This window comes from Bos indicus x Bos taurus, chromosome 19 (genome assembly GCF_003369695.1).
Source record: "Bos indicus x Bos taurus breed Angus x Brahman F1 hybrid chromosome 19, Bos_hybrid_MaternalHap_v2.0, whole genome shotgun sequence".
Taxonomy (NCBI): Eukaryota; Metazoa; Chordata; class Mammalia; order Artiodactyla; family Bovidae; genus Bos; species Bos indicus x Bos taurus.
The window spans coordinates 42,567,610-42,583,583 of record NC_040094.1 but is presented as its reverse complement, the minus strand read 5'-3'; the positions used below and the strand labels follow the sequence as shown (position 1 = coordinate 42,583,583).

The following is a 15,974-nucleotide window of genomic DNA, read 5'->3' as shown; positions in this document are numbered from 1 at the left end:
AAGCTTTCTCACAGTTGAGAAGACAACACAGGGTAATCCTAAGGAGGAGGAAGTAAAATAGAATGAATCATTTTCTCTTAATGAGTCCATCAGACAAAAAAATGCTAAAGTAGTAAACATGAAAGAAACCTAAGAAACCCAGCACAATGATTTGTGCTTTAGGTTACTTAAGAAAAGTGGTGATCATTTTTGCAAGGCTGACACAATGACTGCAAGGCAAGGAGACCTAAAACTTGTAGGTATCACAGAGTTTAATAGAAAAGGAAGATGAAGAAAGGCAGACTGCAGTCAACTGCACGCTACCATACCACCTCACAGAGCCTCTTAATCAGGAATATGACTCATAGAAAGATGGTGGCTGCACGCTGGATGCTAGTGAAGCCTGGCAGTGGGGCTTGTGGCAGTAACTGGAGAACTCATAGGTTAGCTGTCAGAAGATTGATGTGTCTCACATGATTCCATGACGGGAGGATCAGCAGGAGGAAGGGCAGCAGCTGGACACACAGCTGGGGCGGCAGCAGGTGGTCCTGCAGCAGGTGGTCTGACAGCACACAGGGCCGCTGCAAGGCTGGCAGCAGCTGGATCCACAGCTCTGGTCTTGGCACCCAGGCAGGCAGCAGCACGTGGGGTGGTAGCAGATTCTGTGGCAGTACACAGGTGCACAGCAAACCGGCTGGCAGCAAGGCTGGCTGCAGCTGGACCCACTGAAGGTTTGTCCACAGCTGCTGGACCCACAGCAGGTGGGCTGACAGCAGGTGGTCACACAAGTAGGCTTGCGGCAGGTGGTCCTACAGCAGGTGGTTTCACTAGCTTGATAGCAAGTCGGAGGGCAGGAGGGCTGGCAGCAGATGGACTCACAGCAGGTGGGCTGACAGCAGGGTTTGCTGCAACAGCTGGGCTGGCAGCAGGTGGTCACACAGGTAGGTCTGCAGCAGGTGGTCCTGCAGCAGGTGGTTTGACAGCAAGTTGGGGGGCAGCAGGGCTTGCAGCAGCTGGACTCACAGCAAGTGTTCCTGCAGCAGGTGGGCTGACAGCACGGGGAGCAGCACGAGTGGGTCATTGTGTCTGTGATGGAGGGTGGACTCCGGCTCAGAGCTGAGTTTCTCAGATTCTGAGGACTCCTCCTGTTCTGGGGCTTTTATACCCTAGACCCCCAATGTTGGGACCAATAAGCAGGACTTTCCTGGATGTTATTTATGTTCCTGTTGTAGTTTTGGATAATTGTCATGGAGGAAGTTGCTTTCTTAGTGTTTTACAGAGAGACCTCTGTAAATTAGTGTTTGATCTTTTCCTTAATTGGGTCTGGTACTTAAGAATCTTTCCTAGGAATGAAAAGGTCAGGAATCATCACCAGCAGCATTTCTGGTCATGTGACATCATCTGGTCATGAGGTACTTCCTGCTGGCTCTATGAAAGTCAGAATAGTTCTCCTTCCTCAGCTTTGTTCCTTTGGCTCTACTTAGATTGAGACGTGCCTCCAAAGGGTCGGGATGCTGATACATTCTGTGATGAATGAAGCCTGCTTGAGTTCAAGCCTGATCTCTGACAAAGTCAGAGTTAAGACTTCCACATGTATCTATATATATCTTTATTTGGCAACTAGTTTGAAATGTTTCCCAGTTTTATCAGGGTCATCTGAATAGAGGATGGTTGCCACATTATTTTTCAAATGAAAATCAGCACCAAAACTGGAAGAGAGGCAAAGCTGAATCCTATTTTCAAACAGCATCCCTTCCTTACTGCTTCATTGCTATTTTCTAGTTAGGTTAATGACCTCTGGTGAGACATCCCAACTTGCATATACTTTCTTCTACAATTTGTGACAAGCAGGTTAGATAGGAGAATAACTAAGATATGTTTCAATCTGTAAATTTACATATTCTGACAAGTGTGGAATCTCAGCCACAATTTCTTAAAGATTTTAGGCCTCATTTTCTCTCTTTTAGATATATATGTTAGAGTATAATTGCCATGTAATGGGAGAACATATAGTCAACAGCAGTAGAAAGGATAAATGATCATGTAGAAAGGATAAAATGATAATGTAATTCCAATGGCAGAAAAAAGGAAAAAAATTAAAATTTGTATGGAACCACAAAATAGCCAATGCAATATTGCTAAAGAAGAACAAAGCTGGAAGCATCATTTTCCTTGATTCCAAACAGTAGTACAAAGCTATATTAAACAAAACAGTATGGACTGGAAAAAACCGGCACCTAAATCAATGGAATAGAATAAAGAGGCCAGAAATGAGTCCACACATTATATGGCCTACTAATTTATTACAAAGGAGCCAAGAATATATTGATGCAATAAGGAGATTGCAATCTTTTAAATAAATGGTGGCGGGAAAACTGGGCAGCCATGTGGAAAACAATGAAACTGGACTCCTCAAACTCAAAATGATATTCCTGAGGGGTATCTTCCCATTTATGACAATGTGAATGGACCTTGAGGACATTAAGCTAAATGAAAAAAGTTAGAGAGACAAATACCATGTGATCTCACTCATATATGGAATCTTAAAAATTTTTTCTAAAACTGAGCTCATAGACAGAACAGATCAATGGTAGCCAGAGGTGGGAGGTGGGGTGGGTGAAGTAGGTAAACGGGATCACAAGGTAGAGGCTTCCAGTTATAAAATAAATGCCTGGGGAATGTAACGTACAGCATAATGACCATAGTTAATAATACTGAAACCTTTGAAAGTGGCTAGAAAAGTAGATTTTAAAAGCTCTCATGCAAGAAAAAAGACTTTGTAACTATCAGTTGTGACAGATGTTAACGTTAACTAGACTGACTGCAGTGATAACCTTGCAACATCTACGAATATCAAATTACTGTGTTGAACACGTATAAATAATATAATGCTGTGTCAACTAAAGCTCAATTTAAAACAAACAAACAAGGATAGATACATACCAATAGAATTCAGAAGTCGCATATCAGGAGAGTACATGACACTACTGCAGTGAAATATTGAAACACTTTCATTGTTTCTACCGCTGTTGATGATATGCTTTCCCTATGACATGGCAATTACACTCTTACATATGAACCTAAAAGAGAGGGCAGAAAAATTCTAAGAAATTATGGCTGACACATTTCACATTTATGGAAATATATAAATCTATAACTGTATCATCCTATCTACCTATTTGTCACAAATTATAAAAGAAAGTATGTGAAAGTTGTGATGTCTCACCAGAGGTGATTGATCCAGCTAAAAGTAGTTATGCGACATTAATGAATTGAGGTTGTCTGAAAACAGGGTACAGCTTTTGCCTCTATTCCAGCTTTGGTGCCGAATTGCTAGTGAAGAACAATGTGCCAACATCTTCTACCTAAATGTACCTAATAAAGCTGGGAAATATTTTAGGTCAGTCACTACTGATTTGAAAGACATGTGTATAGATACACGTGATCGTCTTGAATCTCAGACTTTGTCGGAGATCAGACTTAGACTTTAGCAGGCTTCATTCATCACAGAATGCATCAGCATCCAGCAAGTCTCAACCTAAGCATAGTCAAAGGAACACAGAAAAGGTGACTGTTCTGACCCTGGCCAAGGCAGGAAGAACTATCCCATGACCTGATGATGTCACATGACCAGAGATGCTGCTGGGATGATTCCTTATTCTGTTTCACTTCTGGAAAAGGTTCCTAAGTACTAGTCCTAATTAAAAAGAAGATCAAACACTAATTTACAGAGGCCTCAAAACACTAAAGAAATCATTTCCTCTTGGATAATTTCCCACTGACTATAAAAACAACATACACAACAAGAAAGTCTTGCTTATTGGTCCCAACTTTGGGGATCCAGTGTATAAAAAGCCCCAGAGCAGAAGTAGTCTTCAGAATCTGAGAAACTCACTTCTGAACAGGAGTCCACACTCCACCACTGACAAAATGACTCACTCCTGCTGCTCCCTGTGCTGCCAGCCCACCTGCTGTGAGTCCAGCTGCTGTCGGCCTTGCTGCCCCCCAACTTGCTACCAGACTAGTGAAAACATCTGCTGTAGGACCACCTGCTACAAACCTACCTGTGTGACCACCTGCTGTCAGCACAACTGTGGTGGGTCCAGCTGCTGCCAGCCTTGCTGCCGCCCTGTCCGCTGTCAGACCACCTGCTGCAGGACCACCTGCCTCAAGCCTACTTGTGTGAGCAGCTGCTGCCAGCCCACCTGCTGTGAGTCCAGCTGCTGTCAGCCCTCCTGCCCCCAAACTTGCTGTCAAATCACTGAAACCACCTGCTGCAAGCCTACCTGTGTGACCAGCTGCTGTCAGCCCACCTGCTGTGGGTCCATCAGCGCTGGACAAACCTGCGGTGGTTCTAACTGCTGTCAGCCTTGCTGCCAGCCAGCCTCCTGTGCACCTGTGTACTGCCACAGAACCTGCTACCACCCCACGTGCCTCTGCCTGCCTGGGTGCCGAGAACAGAGCTGTGGATCCAGCTGCTGCCAGCCTTGCAGCCGCCCTGTCTGCTGTCAGACCACCTGCTGTAGGACCACCTGCTGCCGCCCCAGCTGTGTGTCCAGCTGCTGCCAGCCTTCCTGCTGCTGATCACCTTGCCAAGGATCCACTGTCCCTATACAACACCTTCTATTAATTGACTTGCTACCTGGGGACAAAACAAAGTCACTTCCTAGACTTTGCTGACGACTGACATGCTCTACCAGAATTTCAGTTACTCATCTCCTTGCTTAAGAGCTTGTGAATTAGGTTGACGGAGTGCAGGGGGCTTCCTCCAATTGTCTTCCTCTGGTGTAGGAGGACCATGTGCCAACTTTCTGCATCTGTGATAAGGAAGTATGTCTTGGTTTTAACTCTGAAAATAGGATTGACCATCTAGTTCTTCTGAGTAACTTAAGAAAACAAGCTCTCAGAATGTTTCTGTGGGTTTCTATAGCCTATCATAATCTTTATAATCATATGTTCTCTTTTGCTATCCTCATAGTTCTTGTATCATGCTTTCTCCTTTTACGCTCACTTTGAGTTTTTCTGTATGTTTCTCAATAAATGGTGTACCACAATTCTTCAGTATGTGTTTGATTTATTGCACCACATTCCTCATATAGAAATTTATATATTATATGTCTTACCCATTATGAGCATCATATTAGCCCCCTTCCTAATTATTATCTCATTATTAAAAACCCATTTCATTGTGTAGTGTGATTTACCTAATAATAAACAGACTCATCCAGGATGAAGTCTTCTGTTCCTGCTCAAGGGCAGGTACATTTACATCCCAAGGAACTATTAATAGATGTCTGAATCTGTTCGTTTCCAAGGCAAACATTCAATATCACAGTAATCCAAGTCTATGCCCCAACCAGTAACGCTGAAGAAGCTGAAGTTGAATGGTTCTATGAAGACCTACAAGACCTTTTAGAACTAACACCCAAAAAAGATGTCCTTTTCATTATAGGGGACTGGAATGCAAAAGTAGGAAGTCAAGAAACACCTGGAGTAACAGGCAAATTTGGCCTTGGAATACGGAATGAAGCAGGGCAAAGACTAATAGAGTTTTGCCAAGAAAATGCACTGGTCATAGCAAACACCCTCTTCCAACAACACAAGAGAAGACTCTATACATGACATCACCAGATGGTCAACACCGAAATCAGATTGATTATGTTCTTTGCAGTCAAAGATGGAGAAGCTCTATACAGTCAGCAAAAACAAGAGCAGGAGCTGACTGTGGCTCAGACCATGAACTCCTTATTGCCAAATTCAGACTTAAATTGAAGAAAGTAGGGAAAACCACTAGACCATTCAGGTATGACCTAAATCAAATCCCTTATGATTATACAGTGGAAGTGAGAAATAGATTTAAGGGCCTAGATCTGATAGAGTGCCTGATGAACTATGGAATGAGGTTCATGATATTGTACAGGAGACAGGGATCAAGACCATCCCCATGGAAAAGAAATGCAAAAAAGCAAAATGGCTGTCTGGGGAGACCTTACAAATAGCTGTGAAAAGAAGAGAAGCGAAAACAAAGGAGAAACGGAAAAATATAAACATCTGAATGCAGAGTTCCAAAGAATAGCAAGGAGAGATAAGAAAGCCTTCTTCAGCGATCAATGCAAAGAAATAGAGGAAAACAACAGAATGGGAAAGACTAGGAATCTCTTCAAGAAAATCAGAGATACCAAAGGAACATTTCATGCAAAGATGGGCTCGATAAAGGACAGAAATGGTAGGGACCTAACAGAAGCAGAAGATACTAAGAAGAGATGGCAAGAATACACAGAAGAACTGTACAAAAAAGATCTTCATGACCCAGATAATCACGATGGTGTGACCACTGACCTAGAGCCAAACATCCTGGAATGTGAAGTCAAGTGGGCCTTAGAAAGCATCACTATGAACAAAGCTAGTGGAGGTGATGGAATTCCAGTTGAGCTATTCCAAATCCTGAAAGACGATGCTGTGAAAGTGCTGCACTCAATATGCCAGCAAATTTGGAAAACTCAGCAGTGGCCACAGGACTGGAAAAGGTCAGTTTTCATTCCAATCCCCAAAAAAGGCAATGTCAAAGAACGCTCAAACTACCGCACGATTGCACTCATCTCACATGCTAGTAAAGTAATGCTCAAAATTCTCCAAGCCAGGCTTCAACAATATGTGAACGGTGAACTTCCTGATGTTCAAGGTGGTTTTAGAAAAGGCAGAGGAACCAGAGATCAAATTGCCAACATCTGCTGGATCATGGAAAAAGCAAGAGAGTTCCAGAAAAACATATCTTTCTGCTTTATTGACTATGCCAAAGCTTTTTACTGTGTGGATCACAATAAACTGTGGAAAATTCTGAAAGAGATGGGAATACTAGACCACCTGACCTGCCTCTTGAGAAATCTGTATGCAGGTCAGGAAGCAACAGTTAGAACTGGACATGGAACAACAGACGGGTTCCAAATAGGAAAAGGAGTTCATCAAGGCTGTATATTGTCACCCTGTTTATTTAACTTATATGCAGAGTACATCATGAGAAATGCTGGACTGGAAGAAACACAAACTGGAATCAAGATTGCCGGGAGAAATATCAATAACCTCAGATATGCAGATGACACCACCCTTATGGCAGAAAGTGAAGAGGAACTCAAAAGCCTCTTGATGAAAGTGAAAGAGGAGAGTGAAAAAGTTGGCTTAAAGCTCAACATTCAGAAAATGAAGATCATGGCATCCAGGCCCATTATTTCATGGGAAATAGATGAGGAAACAGTGGAAACAGTGTCAGACTTTATTTTTCTGGGCTCCAAAATCACTACAGATGGTGACTGCAGCCATGAAATTAAAAGACGCTTACTCCTTGGAAGGAAAGTTATGACCAACCTAGATAGCATATTCAAAAGCACAGACATTCCTTTGCCAACAAAAGTCCGTCTAGTCAAGGCTATGGTTTTTCCAGTGGTCATGTATGGATGTGAGAGTTGGACTGTGAAGAAGGCTGAGGACCGAAGAATTGATGCTTTTGAACTGTGGTGTTGGAGAAGACTCTTGAGAGTCCCTTGGACTGCAAGGAGATCCAACCAGTCCATTCTGAAGGAGATCAGCCCTGGGATTTCTTTGGAAGGAATGATGCTAAAGCTGAAACTCTAGTACTTTGGCCACCTCATGCGAAGAGTTGACTCATTGTAAAAGACTCTGATGCTGGGAGGGATTGGGGGCAGGAGGAGAAGGGGACGCCAGAGGATGAGATGGCTGGATGGCATCACTGACTCAATGGACGTGAGTCTCAGTGAACTCTGGGAGTTGGTGATGGACAGGGAGGTATGGCGTGCTCCGATTCATGGGGTCGCAAAGAGTCGGACACAACTGAGCGACTGAACTGAACTGAACTTGCAGTCCCCTGATAGAATTCACTCACAGAGGCTACAAACAAAGATACAATATTCCAACTGTTTGGGTGTTTAGTTGATGCTTCCATACTTCCAGTGGTGTGACTTCCTACTGCCGTGGTAACCCATTCCATTTTCAAGCATCTCTCATAAAAAGAAATTGATTACTTTAGCATTTCTCCTTCCCCCAATCCAGTCTCCTGAATCTTTTGCTCACTGGGATCACTTGTTAGACAGAATGGCGTTGCTGAGCTGTTACTCTTCCCAGGAGAAGATACCTGTACTGCAAAATCACAGTGATTTCTCCCTTATCCCTGGCATGTGCTCGCTCTCCCACTTCTTGGGATGTGCTTTTCTGTATGCCCAGTATTTGCCTACTGACTACAGAACCTTAAGATTCTCATTTTTCCCCAAGACCTCTATCACTGACATTTTCAATCAGATATGTAGTGTTAAGGTTAAGTCAGGGTAGTTTCCGTAAATAGTCTAGACGTTACCAGATTCTAGTTTAGTCGAATGAAATATCATTGAAACAAATAGATGTACATGATCATTCTTTTGACTTTTATTTTGTGCCTTTGTAAGATGCTTCTAGTGTACACTATCCACTTTCTGTACTAAATTCCCTCATAGATTTGTGCTTCTATTTATCTTATCTTCAACCATAAATTCTCCATGGTGGAAAAAGAAAATAGCTCTGTTATGGGAATTAATATCATATGGAAGAGAGTTCAAATTTCTGTTCTGCTACTCATTAACACTTGATTAGGGGAATATATACATAAGTCACCTCAAGAATTGTTTATATCTATTTTCCTACTACTCTCTTTCTATGTAGTATGTCTACCCATAGATTAGAAGTATTTTCTTTCTCTTTCTGTCTCTCACTGGGTCAGTCAGTCTGCAAGTAGACACCTTTTGCAAAAACAATAATTCTTATATTTTCAGGGATATCTCAAAACAAATTGATTCATCACCATTATTAGTAGAGAATCATTGTTTCTCTTACTTGTTCCATGATAATGTAAGATTTTATCTACTTTATTTAAGTCTGTATGCCTGACTTAACATAAACCATTCTCAAATTTATAAATTATTTAACTTCCAAGTCATAGAATTAATAAGAACCTGTAGCACATCTGTAGAGAACAGCAGAGTTTAGTGCTACCCTCAATGATTAAAGAATACATGAGTAATGACTGCCAGCCCATTTGTGGTTTGTAGACTTTTTGATGATGGCCATTTTGGTTGGTGTGAGATGATACCTCATTGTAGTTTTAATTTGCATTTCTCTAATAAAGAATGATGGTGAGCATCTTTTCATGTGTTTATTAGCCATCTTTATGTCTTCTTTGGCGAAATGCTTGTGAGAGGGTAACAGGCAGGAAGGCCAGGGGTCTCCAAATGGAGGAAGTAAGCTGCAAGTGTCAGACATTTTTTCTCTCTCTCTTAAGTGGCAGGAGGAAACAAATGACAAGTGTTAAGAGTTTTTTCCCCTTCTCTATACAAATGTAAAAAGAGGTTTCTCTTAAAATCCTGTGTTGCCATGAAGGCACCTGATTCCACCTGAACGTAACTGTTCTCAGACCTTGAGCTAATCAGTGCATTTTCTATGGAAATGTTTGTCTTAAGCTGTGTTAATGTGCTATGTATGGACCCTAGACTGTCTTCAAGTCGGTTCCACCAAGACTCAGAACACACTTGACAAACGAGTGTGTTTTACTTATACAGTGTTCTCCTAATCTACGTTAATGAAATCATATATTTGCTTGGTAAACTGCCTTTTCTTCAAGATTCATGTCAATCGTTTTATGGCCTGGGATGACTCAGCTGCTGCCAATGTTATCTCAAAATGCATGTTGTGGGTGAGGGGCCTGGTGCCATTCTCTGAATTTTGAGAAATTTCCTTTCTCTGATTAGCAGACTGCTAGTAGCTATATACGGAGAAGGCAATGGCACCCCACTCCAGTACTCTTGCCTGGAAAATCCCATGGACGGAGGAGCCTGGTGGGCTGCAGTCCATGGGGTCGTGAAGAGTCGGACATGACTGAGTGACTTCACTTTTACTTTTCACTTTCATGCATTGGAGGAGGAAATGGCAACCCACTCCAGTGTTCTTGCCTGGAGAATCCCAGGGACGGGGGAGCTTGGTGGGCTGCCATCTCTGGGGTCGCACAGAGTCGGACACGACTGAAGCGACTTAGCTTAGCTTAGTAGCTATATAACATCCGGCTAAAGACTAGCAGTGGGGCATTCTCTCTGCCCCTTTCTGATGTCTATGTCAGAAGCTTTCTCTATCTCGTTTATATGTTAACAAAACTTTATTACACGAAAGCTCTGAGCAATCAAATCTCAGAAGCTCGTTACTAGCCCTGGATTGAATTCTTCTCCAGAGGCCAAGAATCCTGTCGTCTTTCATGGTTTAGCAACAACCTTTCACTTATTTAGTTCTTCTGGCCACTTTTTGATTGGGTTGTTTGTTTTTTTGGTATTGAGCTGCTTGGGCATATGCCCTCAGGAAACTTTAATTGAAAAAAACACATCTGCCCCAATGTTCATTGCAGCACTAATTTACAATTGCAAGGACATGGAAGCAACCTAGCTGTCTATCAACAGATGAATGGATAAAGACATTGTGGTAGATAATTGTGTACATTCCATACACAATGAAATATTACTCAGCTATAGAAAGGAACACATTTGAATCAATCCTAATGCAGTGGATATAATAGAGCCTATTATACGAATGAAGTAAGTCAGAAAGAGAAAGACAAATTCACAAATTAATGCATATCTATAGAATCTAGAAAGATGGTACTGATGATCCTATTTGCAGGGCAGCAAAGGAGATACAGACATAAAGACCAGATGTATGGTCACAGTGCAGGAGGGAGAGGGTGGCATGACTTGAGAAAGTAGCATCGAAACATATACATTACCATATATGACGTGGACATGTGTATATGTGTGTGTATGTGTGTGTTCGTCACTCGGCCATGTCTGACTCTTTGAGACCCCATGAACTGTAGCCCTCCAGGCTCTTCTGTTCATGGAATTCTCCAGGAAAGAACACTGGAGCCATTCCCTTTTCAGGGGAATCTTCCTACCCAGGGTTTGAACCCAGGTCTCCTGCATCGCAGGCAGATTCTTTACCATCGGAGCCACCAGGGAGGCCATAAGTGGATAGCCAGTGTAGGTTTGTAGTGTGATGCAGAACCCAAAGCTGGTGCTCTGTGCTGACCTAGAGGGTGAGATGGAGAAGGAGGTGGGAAGGTGGTTTAGGAGGAAGGGATGTATGTGTTGTAGCCACGCGTTCCGGGAAACATACTCAGTCAGAAGGACAATGCAGGTAGTGGAGTGCAGTTTATTACACCAGCGGGCCCAAGTAGAGTCTCCTCTTAGCCAAGGACCCTGACCAGTTTTTGTGAAAACCATACATACCCTAAGTGTTCTTGCCCAAACCAACCTCCCGAAATTCTCTGAAACTAGTCTGAACAAAGGAAAAGAAAGAGACAATAAAAGTTAAGTTGTGATTCATATGCCTTAAGCCCAGGTAGTTAGCAGTGGACAATTATCAACAGACCTGTGGTCATACCTGAATACACATAATAGAATTTATGATTCTATTTGGTTCCACAGACAATTAGGGTATTCTTTTAGGTGATGGAGAGTCTAGGTACGAGCCCTGGGGCTCTTCCATCCAGGGGGTCTGGTTTTCCACTTGGTATGTCGTTTCTATAGATACTGGGCATACAGCTCAAAGTCCAGAGTCCGGACCAAGATGGAGTCCTGCTTTCAAGATGGAGCCTGTTCTGTCTGTTTCCTCCTTCATATATATACCTATGGCTGATTCATGTTGATGTATGGTGGAAACCATTGCAATATTGTAACTATCCTCCAATTAAAAATAATATTGAAAATAATTACCAACCGAATTCCATTTGATTCCTACAAAATCAAACTGATCATAATATATAAGCATTCAATATCTTAAATTTCATCAACTGTTAACTTCAGTAGAAGCTTTGAAGCCAAATGGAGAATTTTGATTATGACAGATAACACTTCTGCTGTGCAAGAGCAGTGGACAGAGAAAATACTCACAGTGAACAGTGAGTCTGTACACATGTCCATTATATATGTATATATATATATATTTTTTTTTTTTTTTGAGAAATTATGCCCTGAGGAAATGAAGTTCTTTCCCTATTTGCATGAGGTAAAAGGACTGACTATATGGATTGAGCCAAGGGAGGAGCAAGAGTGGAAAGTAAAGGGATTTGGAGAATTATTTAGATGGAGGTAGGTGTGAGGGCAGAAAGTGTTTCCCGCTTGTGTCTCACATCAATGACCTCCAGAGTGTTTACCACAAAGGAGACACTGGACGGCTACAAGTTTGGCTCTCTTATCCCATCTCTATCTTTAGGTGCATCGATACTTATACAAGGGAGCATGAACGGAGTAGCCATGGTGGCAGGGATGGAAGATTTGTGTGGACCAACAGCGCAAGCTCACTCTGACCGTGGCTGGCCCTGCTGTATATGCTGTTAGTCAGAAGCAGAGAATAATATCCCTCAGGAAACCTAGCCATCTAACTTCAAGGCAAGCTAGTTTTCCTCTTAGATTACATGTGTGTGGAAAAGACAGCAATTCTTCTTTACTACGATTCCATGTTGTAAACATGGATTTGTTGTCCTTATCAGCAGTGCTATCTATCAGCTTATAGTAATATTGTTATAGGATTCTGAATTGTAAAACTTTGGAGCCTCAAACCCACTTTTTGATGAACAAGATCAACAAGAGGCAAATGAAAATGGGATCTACTTGTTCTACCATACATCACATGACAGAAATGGCTGACCCATGGAAAACTAGAATCGTCTTGTTCAGTTCAGTTCCGTCACTCAGTCATGTTCAACTCTTTGTGACCCCATGGACTGCAGCACACCAGGCTTCCCTGTCCATCACCAACTCCTGGAGCTTACTCAAACTCATGTCCATTGAGTCGGTGATGCCATCCAATGATCAAATCTTCTGTCATCCCCTTCTCCTGCCTTCAATCTTTCCCAGCTTCAGGGTCTTTTCAAATGAGTCAGTTCTTCACATCAGGTGGCCAAAGCATTGGAGTTTCAGCTTCAGCATCAGTCCTTTCAATGAATAGTCAGGACTGATTTCCTTTAGGATGGATTGGTTGGATCTCCTTGCAGTCCAAGGGACTCTCAGGAGTCTTCTCCAACACCACAGTTCAAAAGCATCCATTCTTCGGTGCTCAGCTTTCTTTATAGTCCGACTTTCACATCTATCCATGACTACTGGAAAAACCATAGCTTTGACTAGATGGACCTTTGTAGGCAAAGTATTTCTCTGCTTTTTAATAGGCTGTCTAGGTTGGTCATAACTTTCCTTTCAAGAGCAAGCATCTTTTAATTTCATGGCTGCTGTCACCATCTGTGGTGATTTTGGAGCCCCCCCCCCCCCAAAAATAGTCTCAATGTTTCCATGGTTTCCCCATCTATTTGCATGAAGTGATGGGACCAGATGCCATTATCTTAGTTTTCTGGATGTTGAGTTTTAAGCCAAGAGTATTAAGCCTCTTTCAGTTTCATCAAGAGATGGCTGACCCATGGAAAATTAAAATGGTCTTGTAGATGTGCAGTAAGAACCAACTTAGAGACGACACCACACAAGATTGATATGTTGTTTCTGAATATGGCACATACTTTGACCTAATGGCCACTCTGTGGATCCCATATCGGTAGTACCATGTGTATCCACAAAGGTAGTATACATGGTTTCAGAAAGGGAAGTAGCAGTGAACCCTCTTACTTTAACTCAGGGTGACATATATGGGAATCTGTTCTTCCCCTCCCAATGGATCTACACTCTCCTGGATTGAAGGTTTTAATAGTATAAAAGTCACATTTTTTAGGGAATATAGTCTATGTTTAAATTGTCACCTGGTTATTTTGGACTCCTCATCTAGATAGACCAGTGGGCAGAGAGAGGAGTTACTAGTTGCTGAGGGATAATTATCATGAAAAGATTGAGGGCAGCGAGAAATAGTGAGAACAAAATTTCCTTGGAGTATCTCATGGTGTGTCCAGGCCCAGCAATAGATAACCACATGAACAATGACAGCAAGTATAGCTTGCCAAGGACATAGTCACTGAGGTTCAGACATCTATTAATACTTCCTTGGGAGGTATATGTAAGTGCCCTTGAGCAGGAACAGAAAACTTCATCCTGGATGTGTCTGTTTATTATTAGGTAAATCACACTACACAATGAAATGGGTTTTTAGTAATGAGATAATAATTAGGAAGGGGGTAATATGATGCTCATATTGGATAAGACATATAATATATAAATTTCTATATGAGGAATGTGATGAAATAAATCAAACACATACAGAAGAATTGTGATACACCATTTATTGAGAAACATACAGGTAAAACTCAAAGTGATCGTAAAAGGAGAAAGCATGATACAAGAACTATGAGGATAGCAAAAGAGAAAACATGATTATAAAGATTATGACAGGCTGTAAAAACCTATAGAAACATTCTGAGAGCTTGTTTTCTTAAGTTACTCAGAAGAACTAGATGGTCAATCCTATTTTCAGAGTCAATACCAAGACATACTTCCTTATCACAGATGCAGGATGTTGGCACATGGTTCTCCTACACCAGGAAGACAATTGGAGGAAGCCCGTACACTCCATCAACCTAATTCACAAGCTCTTAAGCAAGGAGATGAGTAACTGAAATTCTGGTAGATCATGTCAGTTGTCAGCAAAGTCTAGGAAGTGACTTTGTTTTGTCCCCAGGTAGCAAGGCAATTAATAGAAGGTGTTGTATAGGGACAGTGGATCCTTGGCAAGGTGATCAGCAGCAGGAAGGCTGGCAGCAGCTGGACACACAGCTGGGGCGGCAGCAGGTGGTCCTACAGCAGGTGGTCTGACAGCAGACAGGGCGGCTGCAAGGCTGGCAGCAGCTGGATCCACAGCTCTGTTCTCGGCACCCAGGCAGGCAGAGGCACGTGGGGTGGTAGCAGGTTCTGTGGCAGTACACAGGTGCACAGGAGGCTGGCTGGCAGCAAGGCTGACAGCAGTTAGAACCACCGCAGGTTTGTCCAGGGCTGATGGACCCACAGCAGGTGGGCTGACAGCAGCTGGTCACACAGGTAGGTTTGCAGCAGGTGGTTTCAGTGATTTGACAGCAAGTTTGGGGGCAGGAGGGCTGACAGCAGCTGGACTCACAGCAGGTGGGCTGGCAGCAGGTGGTCACACAAGTAGGCTTGAGGCAGGTGGTCCTGCAGCAGGTGGTCTGACAGCGGATAGGGAGGCAGCAAGGCTGGCAGCAGCTGGACCCACCACAGTTGGGCTGACAGCAGGTGGTCACACAGGTAGGTTTGCAGCAGGTGGTCCTACAGCAGGTGTTTTCACTAGTCTGGTAGCAAGTTGGGGGGCAGCAGGGCCGACAGCAGCTGGACTCACAGCAGGTGGGCTGGCAGCAGCTGCTCACACAAGTAGGCTTGAGGCAGGTGGTCCTGCAGCAGGTGGTCTGACAGCGGATAGGGAGGCAGCAAGGCTGGCAGCAGCTGGACCTACCACAGTTGGGCTGACAGCAGGTGGTCACACAGGTAGGTTTGCAGCAGGTGGTCCTACAGCAGGTGTTTTCACTAGTCTGGTAGCAAGTTGGGGGGCAGCAAGGCCGACAGCAGCTGGACTCACAGCAGGTGGGCTGGCAGCACGGGGAGCAGCAGGAGTGAGTCATTTTGTCAGTGGTCGAGTATGGACTCCTGTTCAGAAGTGAGTTTCTCAGATTCTGAAGACTACTTCTGCTCTGGGGCTTTTAATACACTGGACCTCCGATCTTGGGACCAATAAGCAAGACTTTCCTTGTTGTGTATGTTGTATTTGTAGTCAGTGGGAAATTATCCAAGAGGAAATAATTTCTTTAGTGTTTTGAGGCCTCTGTAAATTAGTGTTTGATCTTCTCTCTAATTAGGACTAGTACTTAAGAACCTTTTCCAGAAGTGAAAAAGAATAAGGAATCATCCCAGCAGCATCTCTGGTCATGTGACATCATCAGGTCATGGGATAGTTCTTCCTGCCTTGGCCAGGGT

At 43.1% G+C, this 15,974-nt stretch overlaps 3 protein-coding genes across 11 annotated transcripts; 1 reads left to right on the top strand and 2 right to left on the bottom strand.

Annotated features, from left to right (window-relative positions):
* Nucleotides 1-472: 472 nt before the first annotated feature.
* On the bottom strand, nt 473-1,060 carry LOC113878132 (keratin-associated protein 9-9-like). Its single transcript, XM_027519008.1, has one exon. The coding sequence runs from the start codon at nt 1,058-1,060 to the stop codon at nt 473-475; it is 588 nt and encodes a 195-aa protein (XP_027374809.1).
* A 2,849-nt stretch (nt 1,061-3,909) lies between these two features.
* LOC113878133 (keratin-associated protein 9-3-like) lies at nt 3,910-4,563 on the top strand. Of its 6 annotated transcripts, none has more exons than XM_027519015.1 (4): nt 3,910-3,956; nt 4,023-4,193; nt 4,278-4,324; nt 4,364-4,563. In XM_027519015.1, exons 1-4 carry the CDS (start codon nt 3,910-3,912, stop codon nt 4,561-4,563), a joined length of 465 nt encoding a protein of 154 aa, XP_027374816.1. The 6 variants fall into 6 exon arrangements, with proteins under 6 accessions (XP_027374816.1, XP_027374815.1, XP_027374814.1 ...); XM_027519014.1 differs by having other exon boundaries at nt 3,910-3,971; nt 4,023-4,060; nt 4,096-4,105; nt 4,170-4,563; XM_027519013.1 differs by having other exon boundaries at nt 4,278-4,563.
* Nucleotides 4,564-14,263: 9,700 nt separating this feature from the next.
* Nucleotides 14,264-15,719, bottom strand: LOC113878128 (keratin-associated protein 9-7-like). 4 transcript variants are annotated; one of them, XM_027518999.1, is made up of 4 exons: nt 15,561-15,622; nt 15,453-15,509; nt 15,222-15,365; nt 14,732-15,029 (listed from the first exon to the last, which is right to left on the bottom strand). In XM_027518999.1, exons 1-4 carry the CDS (start codon nt 15,620-15,622, stop codon nt 14,732-14,734), a joined length of 561 nt encoding a protein of 186 aa, XP_027374800.1. The 4 variants fall into 4 exon arrangements, with proteins under 4 accessions (XP_027374798.1, XP_027374800.1, XP_027374801.1 ...); XM_027519000.1 differs by having other exon boundaries at nt 15,576-15,622; XM_027518998.1 differs by having other exon boundaries at nt 14,732-15,362.
* Between the last annotated feature and the right edge of the window lie 255 nt (nt 15,720-15,974).